We start from the raw sequence: 19,342 nt of genomic DNA, 5'->3' as shown, positions 1-19,342 counted from the left end.
GCCCACTGAAGCTTCTACGCATTTTTAGGTGAAAATAGTTCTGTGACTAAATTGGACAACAGTCCAATGTTACAACTGTTGTCTTAACGTAAAGAAGCATGCGTTTTATACATTTTATGTGAGGCTGGAATTTTTATGGAGTTGGTTGTACCACAAAGGTGCCACATATAAAACCATGACAGCGAGGAAATAGACAGTGCTCACCCACAGGTTGCGTTTTGAAGTCTAATGTTGACAGTTCTGACTAGAGCATAGGTACGCAATGCCCAGCAGAGAAAAACGTAAGAGTGAGGAAATAGAGTTTTTTTTAATTGAAAATATTACAATAAAACTTAAAGCTTAAGCCTTAAGCCTTACTTACCTATCTAATTACTATACAAATCATGCCCGCGTCCAAAAAAACGGATATAAAAACTCGGACCGAATTCGGATATTGCTTACGCACTAATCCGATCTCTGATCCAAATCCAAGGTGTTCAGTGGACATCTTTGACTTTGTCCGATTTCGATCCGAGGCACATCCGAGAAATTCTCACGGATGACAGCGATCACGCACTCATCCGATCCGAATCCATGAAAATACGGATATAAAAAATATCGGTGACGGAGAGATATCGGATGATGGAAGTCGGATGTAGTGCGTAAGCTACCATACAAATTGTTCTATGCCTACTTCGGAACTTATTTTCACGGATTCGGATCGGATGAGTGCGTAACCGTCCTATAAGGGTAATTAAAACACAACAATTTGCTAAAATATTTTTTATTGGAAAAGTCCTATAGTAAATTTGCTCTCTTAAGAAATCGTTTCTGCATGGCATCTACTGGCAGGCCCTTCGTCTCCGGTAGGTAGTAGTAGCAGTAGACGACGGTGAGGAAGCATATCACGGAGAACAGGTAAAATACCGGGCCAAGACCTACAAAAATGTTTGATGTTAGTAAATCGTAGCTCTACGATCTACTCGTGTCTACGTAGCTGGCTGCATTTTCTCCAGAGATGTGCTACGTTGTTAAGCTGCGGATTTGTATGAAACCCACCAATAGGATCGCTTGGTGTCAAAAATAAGCTTAGCTTAGCTTTGGTGAAAAGGGTTTCAACGGAGTTCGCATCTACACACACACACACACACACACATCTTGGCTTTGATGGAAATAGTAACTTAGCTTTAACCTCTCTCATTGCTTAGCTACATCGTAGGTTCCACTTATCTGTGGTAGGTACAGTGACACGGACTTGGCATGAATCTGCCTGGTGTGGACGAGCAAACATTTATATTATGCAGTTATTACCTACTGCAAATTGTCGTCGATGGCATTAATTTAACTCCGGTGTTTTTACACTCTTCTTCCTTCTTCTTCCCTCAACCCTCGTAGTTTTAAGTTTGCGTAATAATTATCACTATATCTTAGAAATCCAACATCTGACCGTCAAAAAGAGTAATTTATTACCTATTTTGAATTAGTCATTTGACTTTGACTTTGACTTCAAAATAGTTACGTGCACTAAGGCCTCAGGTCTTTCTCTAAGAGATAAATTAATTACTTAATAAAAGATCTAGGGATCGTTAAATTGTAGATTGATCGATAAAAGCTGATTTCCAAATATGCACCGCAGAATACTTACGTTTTTATTTTGCATCTTTTCCAACTAATAAATTGTAGATGTTCCAGACCATCTTAGAATATAATTTGATTCGAGTAATTCTAATTTTTATTGCTATAATACCTATAGTAATATAGTATGAATAAGTAGGTATTTACTTATTACACACAAGAAAAAGTTTACGTAGATACCTACCTATCTTTACATTTGTTTACAAGAAGTTTTAGATGAAACTATTTATAAACTAAGATTAAGTTTGTTTTATGATTAAACTAAACAAACAACATTATTTTCTATTTTACTAAAATAACATGTGTACAAAATTTTATTGAGTTTGATTGGCTATATTCAGATGAGAATCAAACTTCGTTTGTAAGTATGAAGACTTGAAGAGCACTGCGCAGAGACTATTTAACCACTCCTCGGTGCACTCTGGGGAGCGCGCTACGAAAACTTCTCCATCTCAACTAAGGAACGCTTAAGTTTTTAGAACAGCACGCCCTGATGTTTCACTAGTTGTTTACAAACGACAAGCTCATACCATTACCAATTCTAAGTTCTATAATAATATCACAAACCATTCTAAGTCCTGTTTTTTAAAGTAGGTAAGTACCTACCATAAAGATGTACCTCATGTTTGACTGCAGATGATGAGGTTCTGGGTTCAATTCCCGGGTCAGGCCAAAAAATAGTTGGTTATTAGGTTTTTCTCTACAGTAATTCTCAGTACTAGCCCGGAATCGGGAAGTTGACGGTGTTCCACCCCCGTGCCTCGGAGACGACGTAAAGCCGTCCTGCGCCTGATCTCTCTCCGATCGTGTCAGATTTCCGTCCCATCGAGCTATGAGAGCGAGGAAATAGAGAGTGCGCCTGTGTTTGCGCACACGTTTGTGCACTATAATATTATAAAAATGTACCTACCAACAAAATTGACTAGAGGGTTGAAGATGAACAAAATAATAAAGTTGCAGGTGAACGCCCACTCCACAGCCACCATGGATGCGAAGCTTTTTATCTGTAAACAATTAAAATATTCTTCAATTAAAATGAAAATTTCTTCAGAAATTTTGTGTAAATCTCGGGGTTAGGTTACGAGTAAAAAAAATTAATATTAGTGTGAACGGCCAAACGTGTCCTTGTTCAAATGTCGTGATTTGTAAAGGTTACTCGGGTATCACGTCTTTAAGCACATAATCTCATAATCTTATACTTAGGGTAGGTACAAGTATTAGCCCTCTTCTGATTTTTCCCGTCCTTAGGAAACCAAGAATAAAAAGTACTCAGAAACATTTTCATGAGATAAATGAACTGATTGGCAAACTTAATAAAATAATTGGAGAAGACCAAATCGGTGTGACTCGGCAGGCTTGGACACCCTAGAAAAGATAGGAAAGAGTTGTACTGTGAGAAGAGTGAATTGGATTGCTCAGTAGGAAAACATCCTGCTGGACACCTATCGCTGACTGAAAAAAGCGCGAAAAGACCTGCTAGCCCTCGGAAGAGCAGAGCTGATTCTGCTAAGCGCATAAGGCATAAGGCTTCTAGTGTCTGATGCCATGATCCTTAAGTCAATGAGCCAGCTAAATAAGAGACTTCAGTAATGCTCAGTAAATGCGGCACAGTATCCTATAAATTCAACTAGGCACATATTTTTCGAAAGGGGTAATAAGGCCCCCAATAATAATGAATTATGTGATCGCAAGGGGACAGGAGTGCTGATGAGCTCCAGCTCGCAGGTGCAATCAACACAAGCAAAAAAAAGCAAAGGTGCAAGCAGGTGCAGCAGCAATGGTGGTTAAAAGTAGGTAGGTAGATGAGGAAGGTAAAGGTGTACAGGCGCGTTCTCCAAAAGGCTTATTTCCAGCAGTGGAAGCTTACAGGCTGATAGATGACCTATGGCTTCATTAAGGATCTCACCTCTGGTAAAAATATTTCCGCGACGATGACATACGGAACCGTCCCCGCACCGACTATGTATGTGACACAATAGACGTATATGAACACCGCAGTCAGCCAGTTCGGGCCCCAGTTGAGATGTATCTGTGAGCCAAGGACAGCGCAGCAGATACCTGTTGCGAATGATGCGTACATAATAAGAGGCTGAAAACAAAGGAGCGTCCCAAGTTATAGACATTATAAGTAGGCTACACGTGGGTTAATAGAAAAATCTAAATTGCAAAATGTCAAAAATCAATAAAATCAAAATCAATCCAGAAAGTCCAGAGGTTAAAATCCATGTAAGTTGTAACTTTAGCCGAAGCCGAACAATACTTATATATTTTTTGTATAATTTTCGATTGACTTAGCTTTTGAATTCGGTACCTTCTGGGGCAGGTCATAGGTGTCAATGATCCAACATCGAGTGTCCTGCTCAATTCAGTTAATCAAACGGGTGGAGTAACGGGTTGTAGTATTACTTAACCGTGAGCTTAGTTATAGCAATCTTATATTAATGTGTGATACTTACTCGTCTTCCAACTAAATCAATCAGATACGCTCCAAAGAATCCAGCTATTACAACCACGATCGCAAACAGAACGCTCGATACCATCGCTGACATGCTCGGTATGGCTCGCTCGAATAATAGCTCGGCGTACACTTGTACTACGATTAGCCCTTGGAAGATACTCGTAGAATACAACATGATTGACAACAACAGTGCGCGGCGAGAAGAGCGGGACTTGACTGCAAAAAATTACTAAAAGTTAACCGACAGAAAAGCTCCCTAACAATTTTTTTAGACAGGGTAAAAAAAACTGCTTATTTTTATTTTATTTCAGAATAGTAGAGTCAACATTTTTTAATGTAAATACTTAGAATCTAATTATAAGTAGGTATACCTAGGTATTTCCACGGTGACAATTTCTTTTTAGGTCCTTCTGGATTCAATTTCTCTTCCTCGCGAGGATCTGGAATTGTTTTCAGAATTTTAATTTTTGATGCCGAAATTTAAATTGTACCTACATTTATCTATCTTAAAAAAAGTTTTAATGACATTTATTTTACGGAATACTAATGATTTATTTATTAGTAGTACCCAACCATACTTACTTTCAGTATCTCCAATGTCTGGATTCAACGTTCGCCTAATGTTTTCTATTTCTTGGAGTACTTCTTTTGAACCAATTTTCATACCTCTGTAAAATGCTATAGATCTCGCGGCTTCCTGTAAAAAGGCCAATATTGTTCTAGAACATTTTGATTTTTTTTTAAATACCTCTAATATGATACAAGTAAGTTTTACATGCCTTATATTCTTACCTACCTAGTACCTACTTATTTCAAGTGCTAATTTAGAGAACAATTCAGGTATGGGAGTTACCTCAAAAATTTACTTCTAAAAACTTGTTAATCTATGAATTTACTATAACTCTTTGCCCGAGGGCCCGTAAATTAAGAAATGGAGCTCGAGATTAGGGTTAATTCTACCATGACTAAGGCAAACGAGACTTACTTGTCCAACTGGACAGCAGCGGTGATCGTGATCGTGGCAAAACTGTTGTCCATTAAGAAATCACTCAACATGCTCGTATCTATTTGTGTTAAGTTTATGGATACTTACCTAATAGATTTCATAAATTATATAAACTCACTGTCTCGCGTCCCTTCTGCATCAAAAACAACGGCGACTCCCTCATAAAACTGAAGATAACTAATCCTAGAACCGTCAACGTTAGGCCAGTATAATTCATCATTTTATATTCTAATAGTCCTCCCAGTAGGTATGAGAACAACATCCCGATTCCAAAGAAGATCATAGAACCTGACGTCATGGACCCTCGTATGGACTCTTGGCAGTATTCGCTCACATATAGCGGGATGACGAGCATCATGCATGCACTTAAGCCAGAGAGAAACATTGCGAACAGAACTGCTTCTACGCTGTACCATATGATTATAATTACCCAGCCAATCTGTGAACAGTAACAGTACATTAAATTAAAGAAAGTTTCAATTTATATGAAAATAATTAAAAAATAAGAGTAAAAATCTTTAAAAAATAAAAAAAAAAAATATATATATATATATATAAATATAAAATAAAATTTTAAAACACAAAATTTTAAAAAATAAGAGTAAAAAAATCAATAAATATTTTAAAATATAAATAAAAAAACAAAAAATAAAAAAGAGTAAAAAATCATTAAAAAGTAGGTAACTATAATAAAAAAATATTGAAAAAGAAACATGAGTGATGAAAATATATATTAAAAAAAGATAAAATACCTAATAAAATCTCTACATAGTTTAATATAAAGTCGCTTCCCGCTGTCTGTATGTATGAACGCGTAGATCTTTTAAACTACGCAACGGATTTTAATGCGGTTTTCACCAACAGATAAAGTGATTCAAGAGGAAGGTTTATAGTATAGCTATAGTTACAAACGTAGGAGGGTAATTACTACATTACTTGATACTGTACGCTCAAAACTAAGTATAAGGTATATCGATTAATCTCGTCATTATCTAGGTTTATTGATATATGAAACATTGAAAAATATTGATTTTAAAGTTACGAGGCTCAAAAGATTCCGATTTTAACACTAAATTTATGACAACTTTGGGCGTAAATAAATAAAATTAGGGGTATAAAAATTCTAAAGAAATTTAACAGTAGACATAGTTTATTTATTCATTAGTTGAAATAACTATACTTTGCAAACATAAACTCAGTAGTTTTTTCTCAAAAATACTTTTCCTAAACCCTTAATTTCGGTGAAAATCATCGTGCCTCTCACCTTTCTCATACAATGTCAAGTGAAAAGCAAACAGGTTCGGTCAAGCGTACTGCGTCACCTTAAGGCAGATTATACAGAAGACAGAAGAATATAATCTCCCACTTTGTCTTACCTTTGTGGACTACGAGAAAGCCTTCGACTCTATCGAAACTTGGGCTGTTCTATGGTATCGTGGCATCGAAGTAGGAACGAGTCACGACCCCCACCCGACAGCCCTGGTTTGATTATTTGATTACGTGCTGTATTTATATCAGTGCCTGGTTATTGATCTTGATTTTATCTAGGAATCTATACGTTCCTATGTGGAACTGAAGAGTTTGAGAAGACTTACCAATTGTGCCATGTAAAAGACAATGCAACACCACTTCCTTCCAAGAGTATCTAAAAGATAACTTGAGAACGGCGTTATTATTATAGCACTTATAGACGATATACTTCCTAGCAGTGCTATTTCGGTTTCTGTCATGACTCTATCCAAAGTTGTGTTTGTGGAACTGAAGAGTTTGATCGTGAACGATGGCCAAGTGTACATAATTCCCATTGTAGTACACACATAGCTCACTGAAAATAGATATGAATAGGTACTTTTTCGTGAATGGGTCTTGTTTAGCAAAAAAAATGGTTAAGTGCGAGTCGGATTCGCACAGAAAGGGTTCCGTACCATAGTAGAAGAAATAACCCTTTCTCTTAATTTTCATGGCGGCCATTTTGAATTTTTTTGTATTTTTGTTATAGCAGCAATAGAAAATTTCAGGTCTCTAATATGGTTCATGAGATACAGCGCGCTGACAGCATCACGGACAGACAGCAGAGTCTTAGTAATAGGGTACTGTTGGCATGTGACCGATAGTACCTAGCAATAAAGTAGTATAAAAGCTATGCACACAACCACGACGGGCCAATATACTTACTTAGGTACGCAGCCACAGTATACGAATAGACAGCGGTAGTAATTAAAATATCAATGAGTGCTGGCGAATTTACGAGTAGGTACGCAGCATTCGTATAAAGATAAATTATTTATTTTACACTTAAGTACGATTTTTAAATAGGTAATCTTAAAAACACTTACTAACTCCAGTGGCTAGAATCTGGTTAAGGATTGCCATGTTTCTACTACTTATTTATCTACCTAGTATAGCATTACGATACTGATTAATCTTATAAAGAAAGAAAATGAAACTAACGAACAACCTAAAACGATAGAATAAATCTTAACTACAATGAAATCTTAGAGAGCCTAAGTATTGTGCCTCAGAGGGATAGGTACTAATTGATGTAATCTGAAGAGATTAAATGACTGAAATAAGGAAAGGATACGCATATACTATAAGAGAAGCTATAAGTAAATAAAATTATACTGTATAGTTCCCAAAATGTACAATTTTATAAGAGTAGTGTAGTAAAGCCGCGATTGCCTAGTGGTTAAGACTTGATCAGAGTACCAAGTTAAATCTTTATTACCTACGCGGGTAGATATATAAAAGCAAAATCCTACTCATTAACTTATCTCTAATTAACTACCTATTCTTGTAGGTATAATGGTCGACGAATAATGTATATAGGTATAGGTCCGGAAGACGCAGCGTTGGAAGACCCCCCACTAGGTGGACGGACGACATCAGACGAGCCGCTGGATCCAGGCGGCGCAAGACCGTGGCGTGTGGAAGTCCCTACAAGAGACCTATGTCCAGCAGTGGACGTCTATTGGTTGATGATGATGATGATGATATTGATGATGATAGGTATAATGGACAAATCTAGCGCAATCCACGACCACGTGTAGAAAAACTTGCACGAATTTTTAAGTCACGGGGATCAATGTTCTTATTGGAATAGGTGGACATTTTTTTCTTCTTATATTTCAACTAGCGTATGCTCGCGTGGACTACACAAATTTCAAACCCTTATTTCACCCCCTTAGGGGTTGAATTTTCAAAAATCCTTTCTTACGTCATAATAGCTATCTGTGTAGGTACTTTATTTATATTTATGAACTCAGAATTTTCTCCTCTTTCATTTGATATCTCACTCGATACGATAACAAAAAAAATCAGAGACCCCCACTTTTTTGGATGTACCTATCATCAGTCATACTGATTCTGTTCGTATGAATTGTAGCCTGTGTCACCCGGACCATAATAACGAATCTATTGACATCATCCTATAGGCATCATTCATCAAAGTCGGTTCAGCAGTTTAGGTGTTACGGTTACATAAATACAAACATACATACATACATACAATCAACAAAGACTGCTAAAATCATAACCTTTCCTTTTTGCTTTGCCGTAGTCGGGTAGAAACTGATAGACGTCGCGTCGGGGTCCCAAGGTGCTATAATGACGATCTCGCAACGGAAAGTGCGATGGCGACCTTCCATTAGATTGACAGACGACATCAGTAATTATTAATGGAGTCGCAGAGAGCCGCTGGATTCGGACGAACGCGACGCAAGACCGTGGCTTGTGGAAGTCTCTACAGAGACCTCTATGTCCAAGAGTGGACGTCTATCGGTTGACGACGATGGTGATGATGAAAATAGTTATCGCTTAGCTTAACGTGCATAGCAAGACGTTAAATAGGAGAATTATCTGATAGCAGTTAAATCTTCTCAAATAAAATAAAAGTGGGTATCATTATGACGTGCAGAATTTTCATACTTTACCTACCAACACAATTAATGTAACAGTTAGATAAAATTTTCTTACGTTTCCGCCTTTAAATTTATTATCTGTTAAAGCCTAACACTAAAAAATATTATGACCGAAATCTTGCCGAATATAAACAGATCCATAAAAGTACAGACATACCTGTCAAGAACGTGTGATACCAGGCATAAGGTAGGGTTCCGCAATAATACTTATAAAATAATTGTCTCACATAAGAAGCTGTATGAATATTTTCTTTCATTATACTGCTAGCTCGAAGTTTACACTAAGTACTTAATTTTTTTTGGATCCAACTCCTTAATCCTGATGCTGCATTATTACCGATTTCGTTTTCTTTACTGCGTTTTCATCTTCGACTGCATCATCTGCACAAAATGAGGCCCGGTTTCCACCTAGTGGTTGTTGGTAATTCCGTTGTACACAATTTTTGAACATGTAGTCCTTAACAATATAAGCTTTGAACTAAATAATTACAGGTCTAAACCTTGAGTGCTACAAGGCTCTCTTGGCGCGTGGCGAAAATCGGAACTAACGCTGCCGTCAAGTATCTCCTTTGTTCTTTGTGTTGTCCTTTGAATAGTCTAAAGAAATTGTATGTACTACTACGTGATGGAATAGTCTAAGCCTTTGTTCTCCAACAGCGCCCCCCTGTCAATGTCATTCAAGTGCCAAGAGAGCCTTGTTGCATTGTAAGCATAATATTATTAGCAATACATTTAGTTAGACCTGTCATTGAGTTGTGTACAACAGAACAAGCCACATTAGCTAATAACCTATATGCTAATTTGTAACAATTTATTTTTGAAATCAAATAAAAACAAGTTTTTAATTTAAACTTCACTTTATTCAAGTCTTTGGAATGGCAATACCACTCATACATTAAAACAACCGTTAGGTAACTAAGAATAAGTAGTTATGACTAATAAAATTAATAATTAATAATTACACTAATTTAGTTACACTACTCTGTCGAGTAGGTTTTTAGGTAGGAGTAGGAATTTAGATTTTCGTCTATTTGTCCACGCTACTCGCCCGCTGGAGTTAGCTCCCTTCCACGTGTTGCAACTCTACTTGCAGTCACTCCGCGCGCTCCCATTCCACTCCCTTGGTCTGCGTTTTCCTTTACTCTGCTGCATAGTATTTGCCAAAAAAGAATCCATGTTGGTAATATTATAGTAGCTCCGACATTGAATAACCAGTTACCATAAATCTGAAAAGAGAAAAAAAATTATGAAACTTTCGACTTTGACAGATTAATTTAACTTAGGCTGAGATCTATAGAGCGCACTTTGACTTTGCTCAGAACGAGGCAGATTTGTGCCAGCGATATAACACTGTCTCGTTTTAACGAAGTCTTAAGTCTGAGCAAAGTTAAAGTGCGTTCTATACATCTTCAGTGCTCTGAGCAAGAATAGTTTGAATCTCAACGTCACTCGATACGATTACTTTTATTTCAGATACAAAAACTTTGAGCTCATTCTACAGTGGCCCTACCGCGGTTGTTTGACAGCTACAATGACACGATCGCAATCATCTCTGATTGGTAAATGCTCGCTCACTATTGGCCACAATGCATTGTTGCAACAAGAATCGCACAAATTCAGCCAATCAGAACAATTGAGATTGTAATAATGTTTGAGGCAGCAGGGCGATTGTCTAAAACCTGCATCAATCATTATTACAATCTCAATGGTTCTGATTGACTGAATTTGTGCGATTCTTGTTGCAACAATGCATTGTGGCCAATAGTGAGCGAGCATTAACCAATCAGAGATGATTGCGATCGTGACATTGTAGCTGTCAAACAACCGCGGTAGGGCCACAGGTTTTAGACAATCGCCCTACGGGTGTCATATTCTGTTTATTAAGGTCCAAACGCACTTACGCTGCGCAGCGCGACTCGGCACGTCTAATATAATTTATATGAGTTTGTATGGAGTAAAGCGCATTTGAGCGACCCTGCGCGACGCGGCGCGGCAAGTATAGTTTATATGAGTTTGTATGGAGCAAGGCACTGCCGCGTCGCGTCGGAAGTGCGTTTGGACCATTAGTGATGTCGCTATCCAAATAAAAATGTCAGTTTTAAGATATTATTGGACTTGTATGATAACATTATCATAATATTTGGCACAGAGATACTCATTTTTCACACACTCAAGAAAATGAAAGGGTTGTCACGGGATTTTAAAAAGCTGCCTAATTCCAAAATTTAGTGTATAAAATTCTGTGTAATGATATTTACCATAGAATCGACGATAGAGAACATGACAGCCTGCATGGCCGCGTCGCGACCTCGGCCCAGCATGCTCAAAATTGCCTCCTCCGGGAACAGAACCCGGGAATACAGAATCAACGCGATGGACACCGCAAACAACGGTTGTAGTAGAAGGCATAGAAGCCGCTTGAGCAACAAGGCTATAGCACTGTAAAAAGTAATAAAACTTTCATCTATACTAATAAATAAAATTGAACTGCCTGTCTGTAATTTCAATATAACTACCTCATATTAAGCTCATATGGTTATTTGAACTGTACCATAACTAAATCACACGTTTTTAAAAAATTTGTGTCAGTCTGTCTGTTTGAACGGGCTAATCTTCAGAACGGCTGAATCTGTAAGTAATTGCATTTCTATATCGTGGTGATTTCAAAACTACTTAGTTTTTATTATAAAAAAAAACGACTAAATTTACGCGATGCCCCTTGCTTCCAAATCCTACTAACATTCATATTTGCTTTGGGCTTTGAAATAGGTACATACCTATTATAACAAGCTGGCAAGTAACATTACTTGCCAGCGGGACAGGAGTGCAGAAGGCGGGCTGAGACTTAGAGAGGCGTGAGAGGTGCAACCACAGTGCAACGGATGGACGTAATTATTTTGTATGGATATAGTTATGGACCGGAGACTGGAGAGTGGCATAGGCTACTTTTATGCCGGAAAACCGAAGACTTTTCACGGGATTGACAGTTTTAAATTAAAATGAGTTTGTCTATTCTTTTCTCATTGTATTGATAAGAAAAAGACGCGAATTCTCTAAAATTTTGTTGCCGTCAAAATCAGTACCATTATTTACCTTCTTTTTCCGCGATTATCCACAACTACACCGACTAACAGCGCCAGCGGCGTATACAAAACAGCGATACTCAATCCTAACGGGAAATTGTGCATCCCAATCGCCAAACAAGCCGTCGACAATTCTATTAGAAGCAGTATATTTATCATCGACATGTCTTCAAAGGTTAGTGGTGTTGACCAGAAACGTAACAGAAATGGCGTAAAGACGATCAGGAATACTGATACTGATATAAGACCGTAGTAGACTGACACTTCGGACGGTTGGTCAAAATAGGTTGCTCCTGAAAATAAAAGACATAGGTAATATAAGCACGTATAGAAAAAATAAGAGGACAACCTGATCTGTAAATTGCTGGTGTTACCAATTTTTGGAATAAATATGTAGGATAGGATAATTAAATAATAGGAAATAAGAAATTAGTAATACGGTTAGTTAGTAATATAAGATGTATAACTATTATATCAGAGAATAAAGGCTATTTTATTTTATTTTATTTATTTATAGAAAAAATAAACTTGTGATTAATGTCTGTCTAAAGTATTAAATTAACGACTTATTGTGATTCCAAAAGTGTGTAAATTAGCAGATGCGACTTCGCCCTCGTAGATTTAGGTATTTCAAAAATCCTGTAGGAACTCTGATTTTCTGGGATACAAAGTATATCCGCCTATATACGTCTCGGATACAAGCTATATTTGCAGCAAACATCAAAATTAGTTAAACGGATGGGCCGTAAAAAGCCAGCAGACAGACACACTTTCGCATTCCTATACGTGTATTGTATTTAATTGAACCTACCTATACACATTATATATATATATATATGTATTATTAATACGTATATACACGTATAGGTACGTTTAAAGGTTTTTGGTTGTCATATCCACCATATTGGATTTGTCATGACGTCATCTATAACTATGTCTATGACACGTGAAACGCTAAGACGAAGCCAACGGCAACTCAATAATTTTATCAAAATTGAAAAGTAAACTAATCTCTATACCCTCGTCTAGTAATAAGCTTACCAATTTTACTGAAGATCAATGGCGAATTCATAACGACGTAGCCCAGAACATGTACAAATAAATAATTGCCACCCACATTTACTACACTGAAGTTTACTTCCAAAGTTTTCTTTTCTGCTACTATTATTTCTGACATTTGTCTCTTTTTTATTAACGGTTCATTTTCTTTCTCTTTCTCTTTGTCCATATCCTCATATTGATCTGTGTCTTTTAATAGTTCAGATTTTTCTGTTAAGTTTTTGTCTGGCTCGCTTTCGGTTGGTTCCTCATCCTTTTGTAGTGATACCCACAAACATAGAGCGTGTATTAACATTGCACCACATAGGAGACAGAGTGATGGCATGTATTGTCCTAAAAGAAAGTCAAGATAAAAATTATCTGAATTGAACTGAGGATCTTCCTAATTCAGTAGATTTTTTTTTATTACAGCCTGATTTTTTATATTTTTTAATCATGCCGTAAAGGAAAGCAATGATGAAGCATGGGGTTATTCAAGGGGCGGATCAATAAATTCTTGAAAGGCCGGCAACGCATCGGCAGTTCCTCTGGTGCTCATGGGCGCATGAGCTCATGCAAATGTTCATAAGCGGCGGTAATCATTTAACATCAGGTAACCCACCTGATCATTAATTGCTCGCTATTTTTATTTTAAAAAGAAGAAGTAATTGGAGCGTACTTGCTTGGAAGGTGCCTATATTCACTCTTATCTTGAAAAGAAAATTAAAAAAATATAGTAGCAGTTCGTGAAGTATTTTGAAATAAGGATTTGAGTATAAACAACTTAAAATATTCTGATTTATACTGAAAGAGAAATAAAAGTTATAGGAACAAATTTTATCTTACATCGCCACACCATTCTGGAAAGGTATACATATACCATATCATACCGTACGGCCTCCAACAAGGAAAAATGGCACAACATCGTGAAGAAGCTGATATCTCGAGGAAGCCACCATCCTCAAAATTGAGGGACCGATACGAAAAGAAGAAGACCATAATATGATTGACTCACCAATAGAAATGAATCGATTAGTAGCCGCTAGCATATAAAAGAAGTAACTTTGATGGAATCTTTCCAGTAGATTATTCAGGGAACGTAGTATACTTTCCAAGGCTACACCGAGTCGGAAAAAATTCCCGGGTACAAGGGTGTGCATCCTCGGAGGGTCGCCGGCAGGGTCGTTTGACTCCCGACCCTCGAGAGTTACAGCTTCGATTCCAAATCGGTGGAAAAGGCCGTGGTTGCCGTTTGGTACCTTGAAGATAAGGACATAAATTATAATGCATGAATTTTTAGAACTCATTTGCCATTTTTGCTCTATGTATAAACTGTTATGTCAAACGTACGGTTTAATCATACTTTTGACATAATAGTTGACACATAGAGCAAAAATGGCTAGTGAGTTCTCAAAATGTACGCACTATATTTTCTTACTTTATATTTTCAACTTTATTTATAGTAAACCAAACATTTCGGTGTAAGTGTATTATTTTAATGATTCTCTCAAATTGTTAAGGTTTAAACTTAATTATAATTAGAGTTTAATTTAGTGTGTAACGACGGGGCTGGCATATAGGTCACCTGTAAAAGCTCCATAAAATATCACATAAAAATAAATAAAACGTGAAAGCACTTACCCCGGCAATTTGTGTGGAGACCATACCCAACATGGTCCAAATATTGTTAACCCATTCATCCATGTGATGATGTTTACGAGTCCAGGAATAACTGCGTAAAAAGTTTTAATGTACTAAGTTCACGAGTCCAAAACTCGAAACATAAATCGTTTTTTTATAATTTTTTTTAGGGCGCTGATGGTCTAAACTCTACCACCAGTTCAGAAAGAAAATTGTACTGCGAAAAATTAATAAAAAAATCAACAACTTTTCAAAAAGCAACATCTTACAATTACACTTCATCTAAATTATCAAAACTTTAAATGCGAAAATGTGTATATCTGTCCATTTGTTAAATTTTCTCGACTCATCCGCACAACCAACTTTGAGGACATCTGCTACAGTAATAGCTTGCACCCAAAAATACATAGGCTACTTTTTATCCCAGAAAAACAAGCAAATCCCACTAGATTTTAAACACCTGACAACCATGCTAACAAAGTCACAGAGTCAACTGTTAAACTTACCTATTTTTATATGAATGATGTATGCCAGATTTTAAACACAATTTGTGAACTAAATTGACTAGATCCAGGTTTGGAAGTTGTCCATTTAACCCTTCCACTTTTACTTCTACATACTCTGTAATTTATGAAAACATAGTTTAAAATCTGAAATGGGTATGCAAAAGTATAGAAGGAAGAGGTGTGCCATACAAAATTCCAGTTATTTTTTGTACCAATTCGAAGCACCCCACCAAGCGTACAGGGACATAAAAGAACCACTTTGTATCAAATGGTCAGTGTTGAGGTGTCTCACCACTAACATTTAGTTTCAAGTGTACACACATGACTCTCACCGCTGCTATCAGCGCCAAAATGGCGGAAATCTAGTTGCTTCAAAAATAGGTCGGCAATCGCAGGTCCAGCGTACTTGTATTAGTTATAGAGGTCAGTGTCAGTGAAAATCAAGTTTTACTTACTAAACTTAGGAGTATGAAATTCCAGGTTAATGGCTGCCTGTATCGAACCTGACCGTCCCTTCAAAACACCAGGATCCAAGCATTTATTATGATCAGTGATCCATTCAAAACTTTTAGTAAGCTTCCCTAAATCTAAACCAGAACCACCAGGCTGCCAGAAACTACCAAGAGTTGAATAAAAGCAGGAGGATTCTCTTTTTAGACCATGATATGCTTCCAGCCAGGCCTGCATACCAAGTTGTTCATGTTCCGTAATTAGAAATATTATGTCTTTTGCCCAATATTTTTGTGCTGTAAACAAAGCAAAAATTTAATACTTTTAGAATATTATTTTGCACCAATATCAAAATACTCAATCTAATACCTAATGATCTGTTCTGAATTCAGAGTTTTGTTTTTTTTTCATGTTTACAGTAATCTGTGTAGTGTATTGGATATATACATGTATAATCTTAAATAACGTATTTAAAAATGATAAAAAAGTTTGATTTGTCAAACAATAGGTACAGTTTGCAAAACTTTTTTTTTCTAATATTCTAATTCCCCTCCAGTGATTTATTTATTTATTTTTATTTTTCATGTACCGAATTGTAGTTACATGGTAGTAATAAATTAAGTTACATTGGAAATGCTTATCTTGTGATCCCCATATTCAAAATTCATTTATTTACGTTACAACAGCTACAAGTCCTTGTTTGAGTCACAGAAATTCATATGTGTACCGAAATTTCAAGCTCATTGGTTTTAAAATCTGCTGAGACAGACAGAGACACACAAGTGATCATATAGAGGTTCTGTTTCATTTGAACCCTAAAAAGAATAATAAACAGATCTACTCACGTCTGGCAAACTGGGCAAATGCTAGCATCAAAGCAATGCCAGCTGTTGTCCCTTTCTGATGATTAGAGAGTGAACGATACGGCGCCGTCACTACTAAAGCCTCCAGAGAAGACGTGCGCGGCGCTCGGAGGATACCATATACATTTGTACCTTTGTAAGTCTGAAAATGAAACACAAAACTGCTAGAATTTATCTAATAAATTGTTTTATTTGCCATTTATTTTTTCATTAACTAATCCATACTTATATTATAAATGCGAAAGTGTGTCTGTCTGTCTGTCTGCTAGCCTTTCACGGTCCATCCATTTAATCGATTTTGACGAAATTTGGTACAGATATAGCTTGCATCCCGGGGAAGGACATAGGCTACTTTTAATCCCGGAAAATCAAAGAGTTTCCAGATTTTTAAAAAACATCCACGCTGACGAAGTCGCGGGCAGCATCTAGTATCAAATAGTAGTAGTAGTAGCTAGACCAAACCAGAGACAATTTAGAATTTAGAAAATATAAATATAGGACAGCAGAATATTGGAGCATACAGTGCGACAAGGCTCTCTTGGGGCTTGAGTGACGTTGACAGGGGGCACTGTTGGAGAACAACGGCTTAGAATTTTTTAAACAAGAACAAAGGGGACCCTTGACGGAAATGTTATTAATGATTTTCGCCACGCGCCAAGATAGCCTTGTCACACTGTACATTATACCTTACCTGTCCCTGTCCAAGTGGATAGTTTAAGCTGAAGTTATGCGTATACACTTCCAGACCTAACTGTGACATCTTGCCCACAAGCCATGGCACTGGCATCTCATTACTCTCGTCATATTTATCCTAGAAAAAAAATAGTTATAAAACTTTTTGTTATTGAATTAAATAGGTAATATAATAGTTAACAATTCTATAAAATAAACTTAAATTTAAACTAAAACTAAAAATATATATTAAATTCTAACTAAAATAAATTAAAGTAAATCTAAAACCTCATCTAGACACCGCAGCGAGACATTGTGCCCTAGATGCTGGCAGCATTACCCCTTTGGATGGTCAAACTAAGTCTTTGTCCATATTATTGTAACATAATATCAACTATCAAAGTATAAAGTATAGGTAAGTATATCTTACTGACTTACCTCTAGTTCTTGTATAAATTCAGTAAAGAATTTATTAGCAGAATGCTCGCCGTTGAATTCATTTGTAACCAGTCCCGGCAATAACGCATTTTCCGAAAAATACGTCTCATTGTTGAACTCCCGATGAGCTAGCATGAAGAACCAAACTATGGAACTAATATAGCAGAGAAAACACAACGGAAAGTGGATTTTCTTAAGCACTTTAACCCATTTTGCTGATCCGTACTCCGGGTCTGATAAAAGACCCATTTGGTACGGGATATTCGAATTGGAAGTTGGAAGCAGAATGTAGATCTACGCATAAAACGCAGGCAGCAAAGTGCAAGATTTTCAGGATAGAAATGATTAAATTAAGTAATTTAAATTTTATATCCTTTTGTTTTTAGTTTTGCCAGATAGTAATAATAATTATTGATAAAAAAAAAATTTGACGGATGAAACGAATCAGTGTTGCCACTTACGATTTTGGTTTTACCCTATTTTCTATAGGAATTCGCCCCTAAATAACCGTAAACATTATTTAAAATACCCTGATTTAGGGTGCATAACAATAATTAGTTCACGTTAATTACAATGTCATTTCATTTCTCGTTTTTGACATAATATTAGTTAACTACTTCATGATCTTAAGTCTTGTGACGTAGAAGTTAGGTTACATTTTCAAAAAAAAATGCTTGTCAGTCTGATCACTTACGAATAATGAATGTCCAGCTGATTTGTTTTTAAGTGCCTCTAAAATACGCTATTATTCCGCAATTTCAGATTTTTTATTCTGTCCTTTCTAGCCTTTTTAACCTCAAAAGGGAAAAAGGAACCCATATAGGATCACTTTATAGTCTGTCATCTGTCCGTCTGTCTGTTTGTCATATGTCCGTCTGTCTGTCTGTCGTTTCTGTCAAAAAAACCTATAAGATACTTTGCGTTGACCTAGAATCAAAAAATTTGGTAGGTTTTGTAGCATAACGTAAAGGAAAAATCCAAAAAACTGTGAATTTGTGGTAACATATACTTAGTATAACAACTAATAATTAGTATTTTCAATTCTCAAAGTAAGACTATTCAACTGGAGTATTAGGTATATGAAAGGACTTCACTTGCATGTTCTAAAACAGATTTTTATTTATTTTATGCATATTAACTAGTTTTGGACTTATCAAAAGGTCAAAAATGATATTATCCCCCCCCCCCCCCCTATCTCCGAAGTTTACGTTACACAAAATCTGAAATAATTATGGTGAATAATAATTTATAATATATTTTACAGAAAAAAATAAACCAATGCTCCAACAGCTATCATACTTTTTTAATATTAATAATAAACCTCTACAGACAAACTTAGTTTTGCGGTTCGTTAACAAAAGGAGATTCTTACTGTTTTACTTCTTCTACACTACAGAAACCTCGGTGCGCGAGGCCAACTCGCACTTGACCGGTTTTTTTATTAATTTAAATAAATATAAAAAATACACAGTTACAGTACGACTAGACTATCTTGGCGCGTGGCGAAAATAGGAACTGAGGTTGCCGTCAAGTGTCCCCTTTGTTCTTGTTTGAATATTAAAGAATATTCTAAGGCTTTGTTCTCCAACAGCGCCCCCCTGTCAAAGTCATTCAAATGCCAAGAAAGCCTTGTCGCACTGTAGGTACTTTGAG

At 36.5% G+C, this 19,342-nt stretch overlaps 2 protein-coding genes across 4 annotated transcripts; both read right to left on the bottom strand.

The window, feature by feature from the left end:
• Nucleotides 1–745: 745 nt before the first annotated feature.
• LOC117984026 (facilitated trehalose transporter Tret1-like) lies at nucleotides 746–9,244 on the bottom strand. 3 transcript variants are annotated; one of them, XM_069499669.1, is made up of 9 exons: nucleotides 9,226–9,244; nucleotides 6,674–6,903; nucleotides 5,197–5,517; nucleotides 4,655–4,769; nucleotides 4,444–4,512; nucleotides 4,071–4,288; nucleotides 3,521–3,703; nucleotides 2,525–2,618; nucleotides 746–917 (listed from the first exon to the last, which is right to left on the bottom strand). In XM_069499669.1, the coding sequence occupies exons 2-9, from the start codon at nucleotides 6,881–6,883 to the stop codon at nucleotides 778–780; spliced, it is 1,350 nt and encodes a 449-aa protein (XP_069355770.1). In that variant the 5' UTR covers nucleotides 6,884–6,903; nucleotides 9,226–9,244; the 3' UTR covers nucleotides 746–777. The 3 variants fall into 3 exon arrangements, with proteins under 3 accessions (XP_069355770.1, XP_034826566.1, XP_069355769.1); XM_034970675.2 differs by lacking the exon at nucleotides 9,226–9,244 and adding an exon at nucleotides 7,415–7,589; XM_069499668.1 differs by lacking the exon at nucleotides 9,226–9,244 and adding an exon at nucleotides 7,254–7,378.
• Nucleotides 9,245–9,842: 598 nt separating this feature from the next.
• Nucleotides 9,843–18,172, bottom strand: GAA1 (glycosylphosphatidylinositol anchor attachment 1). The gene is made up of 11 exons (XM_034970669.2): nucleotides 17,690–18,172; nucleotides 17,271–17,390; nucleotides 16,562–16,721; nucleotides 15,722–16,012; nucleotides 15,267–15,381; nucleotides 14,761–14,851; nucleotides 14,135–14,378; nucleotides 13,123–13,473; nucleotides 12,092–12,374; nucleotides 11,257–11,437; nucleotides 9,843–10,224 (listed from the first exon to the last, which is right to left on the bottom strand). Exons 1-11 carry the CDS (start codon nucleotides 17,936–17,938, stop codon nucleotides 10,039–10,041), a joined length of 2,271 nt encoding a protein of 756 aa, XP_034826560.1. The 5' UTR covers nucleotides 17,939–18,172; the 3' UTR covers nucleotides 9,843–10,038.
• Between the last annotated feature and the right edge of the window lie 1,170 nt (nucleotides 18,173–19,342).

The sequence above is a fragment of the Maniola hyperantus genome, chromosome 7 (assembly GCF_902806685.2).
Source record: "Maniola hyperantus chromosome 7, iAphHyp1.2, whole genome shotgun sequence".
Taxonomy (NCBI): Eukaryota; Metazoa; Arthropoda; class Insecta; order Lepidoptera; family Nymphalidae; genus Maniola; species Maniola hyperantus.
This window is presented reverse-complemented; position numbering and strand designations above follow the sequence as displayed.

Excerpts from the sequence above, each read along its gene's own strand:
- LOC117984026 (XM_034970675.2), bottom strand. The coding sequence starts at position 7,451 with ATGGCAATCCTTAACCAGATTCTAGCCACTGGAGTTA. Across the intron at positions 3,704-4,070 it reads TTGATTTAGTTGGAAGACGA|CCTCTTATTATGTACGCATC; the intron begins GTAAGTATCACA and ends CTTTGTTTTCAG. Across the intron at positions 918-2,524 it reads CCCTCTAGTCAATTTTGTTG|GTCTTGGCCCGGTATTTTAC; the intron begins GTAGGTACATTT and ends ACATTTTTGTAG.
- GAA1 (XM_034970669.2), bottom strand. The coding sequence starts at position 17,938 with ATGGGTCTTTTATCAGACCCGGAGTACGGATCAGCAAAATGGGTTAAA. Across the intron at positions 17,391-17,689 it reads AATTTATACAAGAACTAGAG|GATAAATATGACGAGAGTAA; the intron begins GTAAGTCAGTAA and ends TTTTTTTTCTAG. Across the intron at positions 16,722-17,270 it reads ATCCACTTGGACAGGGACAG|ACTTACAAAGGTACAAATGT; the intron begins GTAAGGTATAAT and ends TTTCATTTTCAG.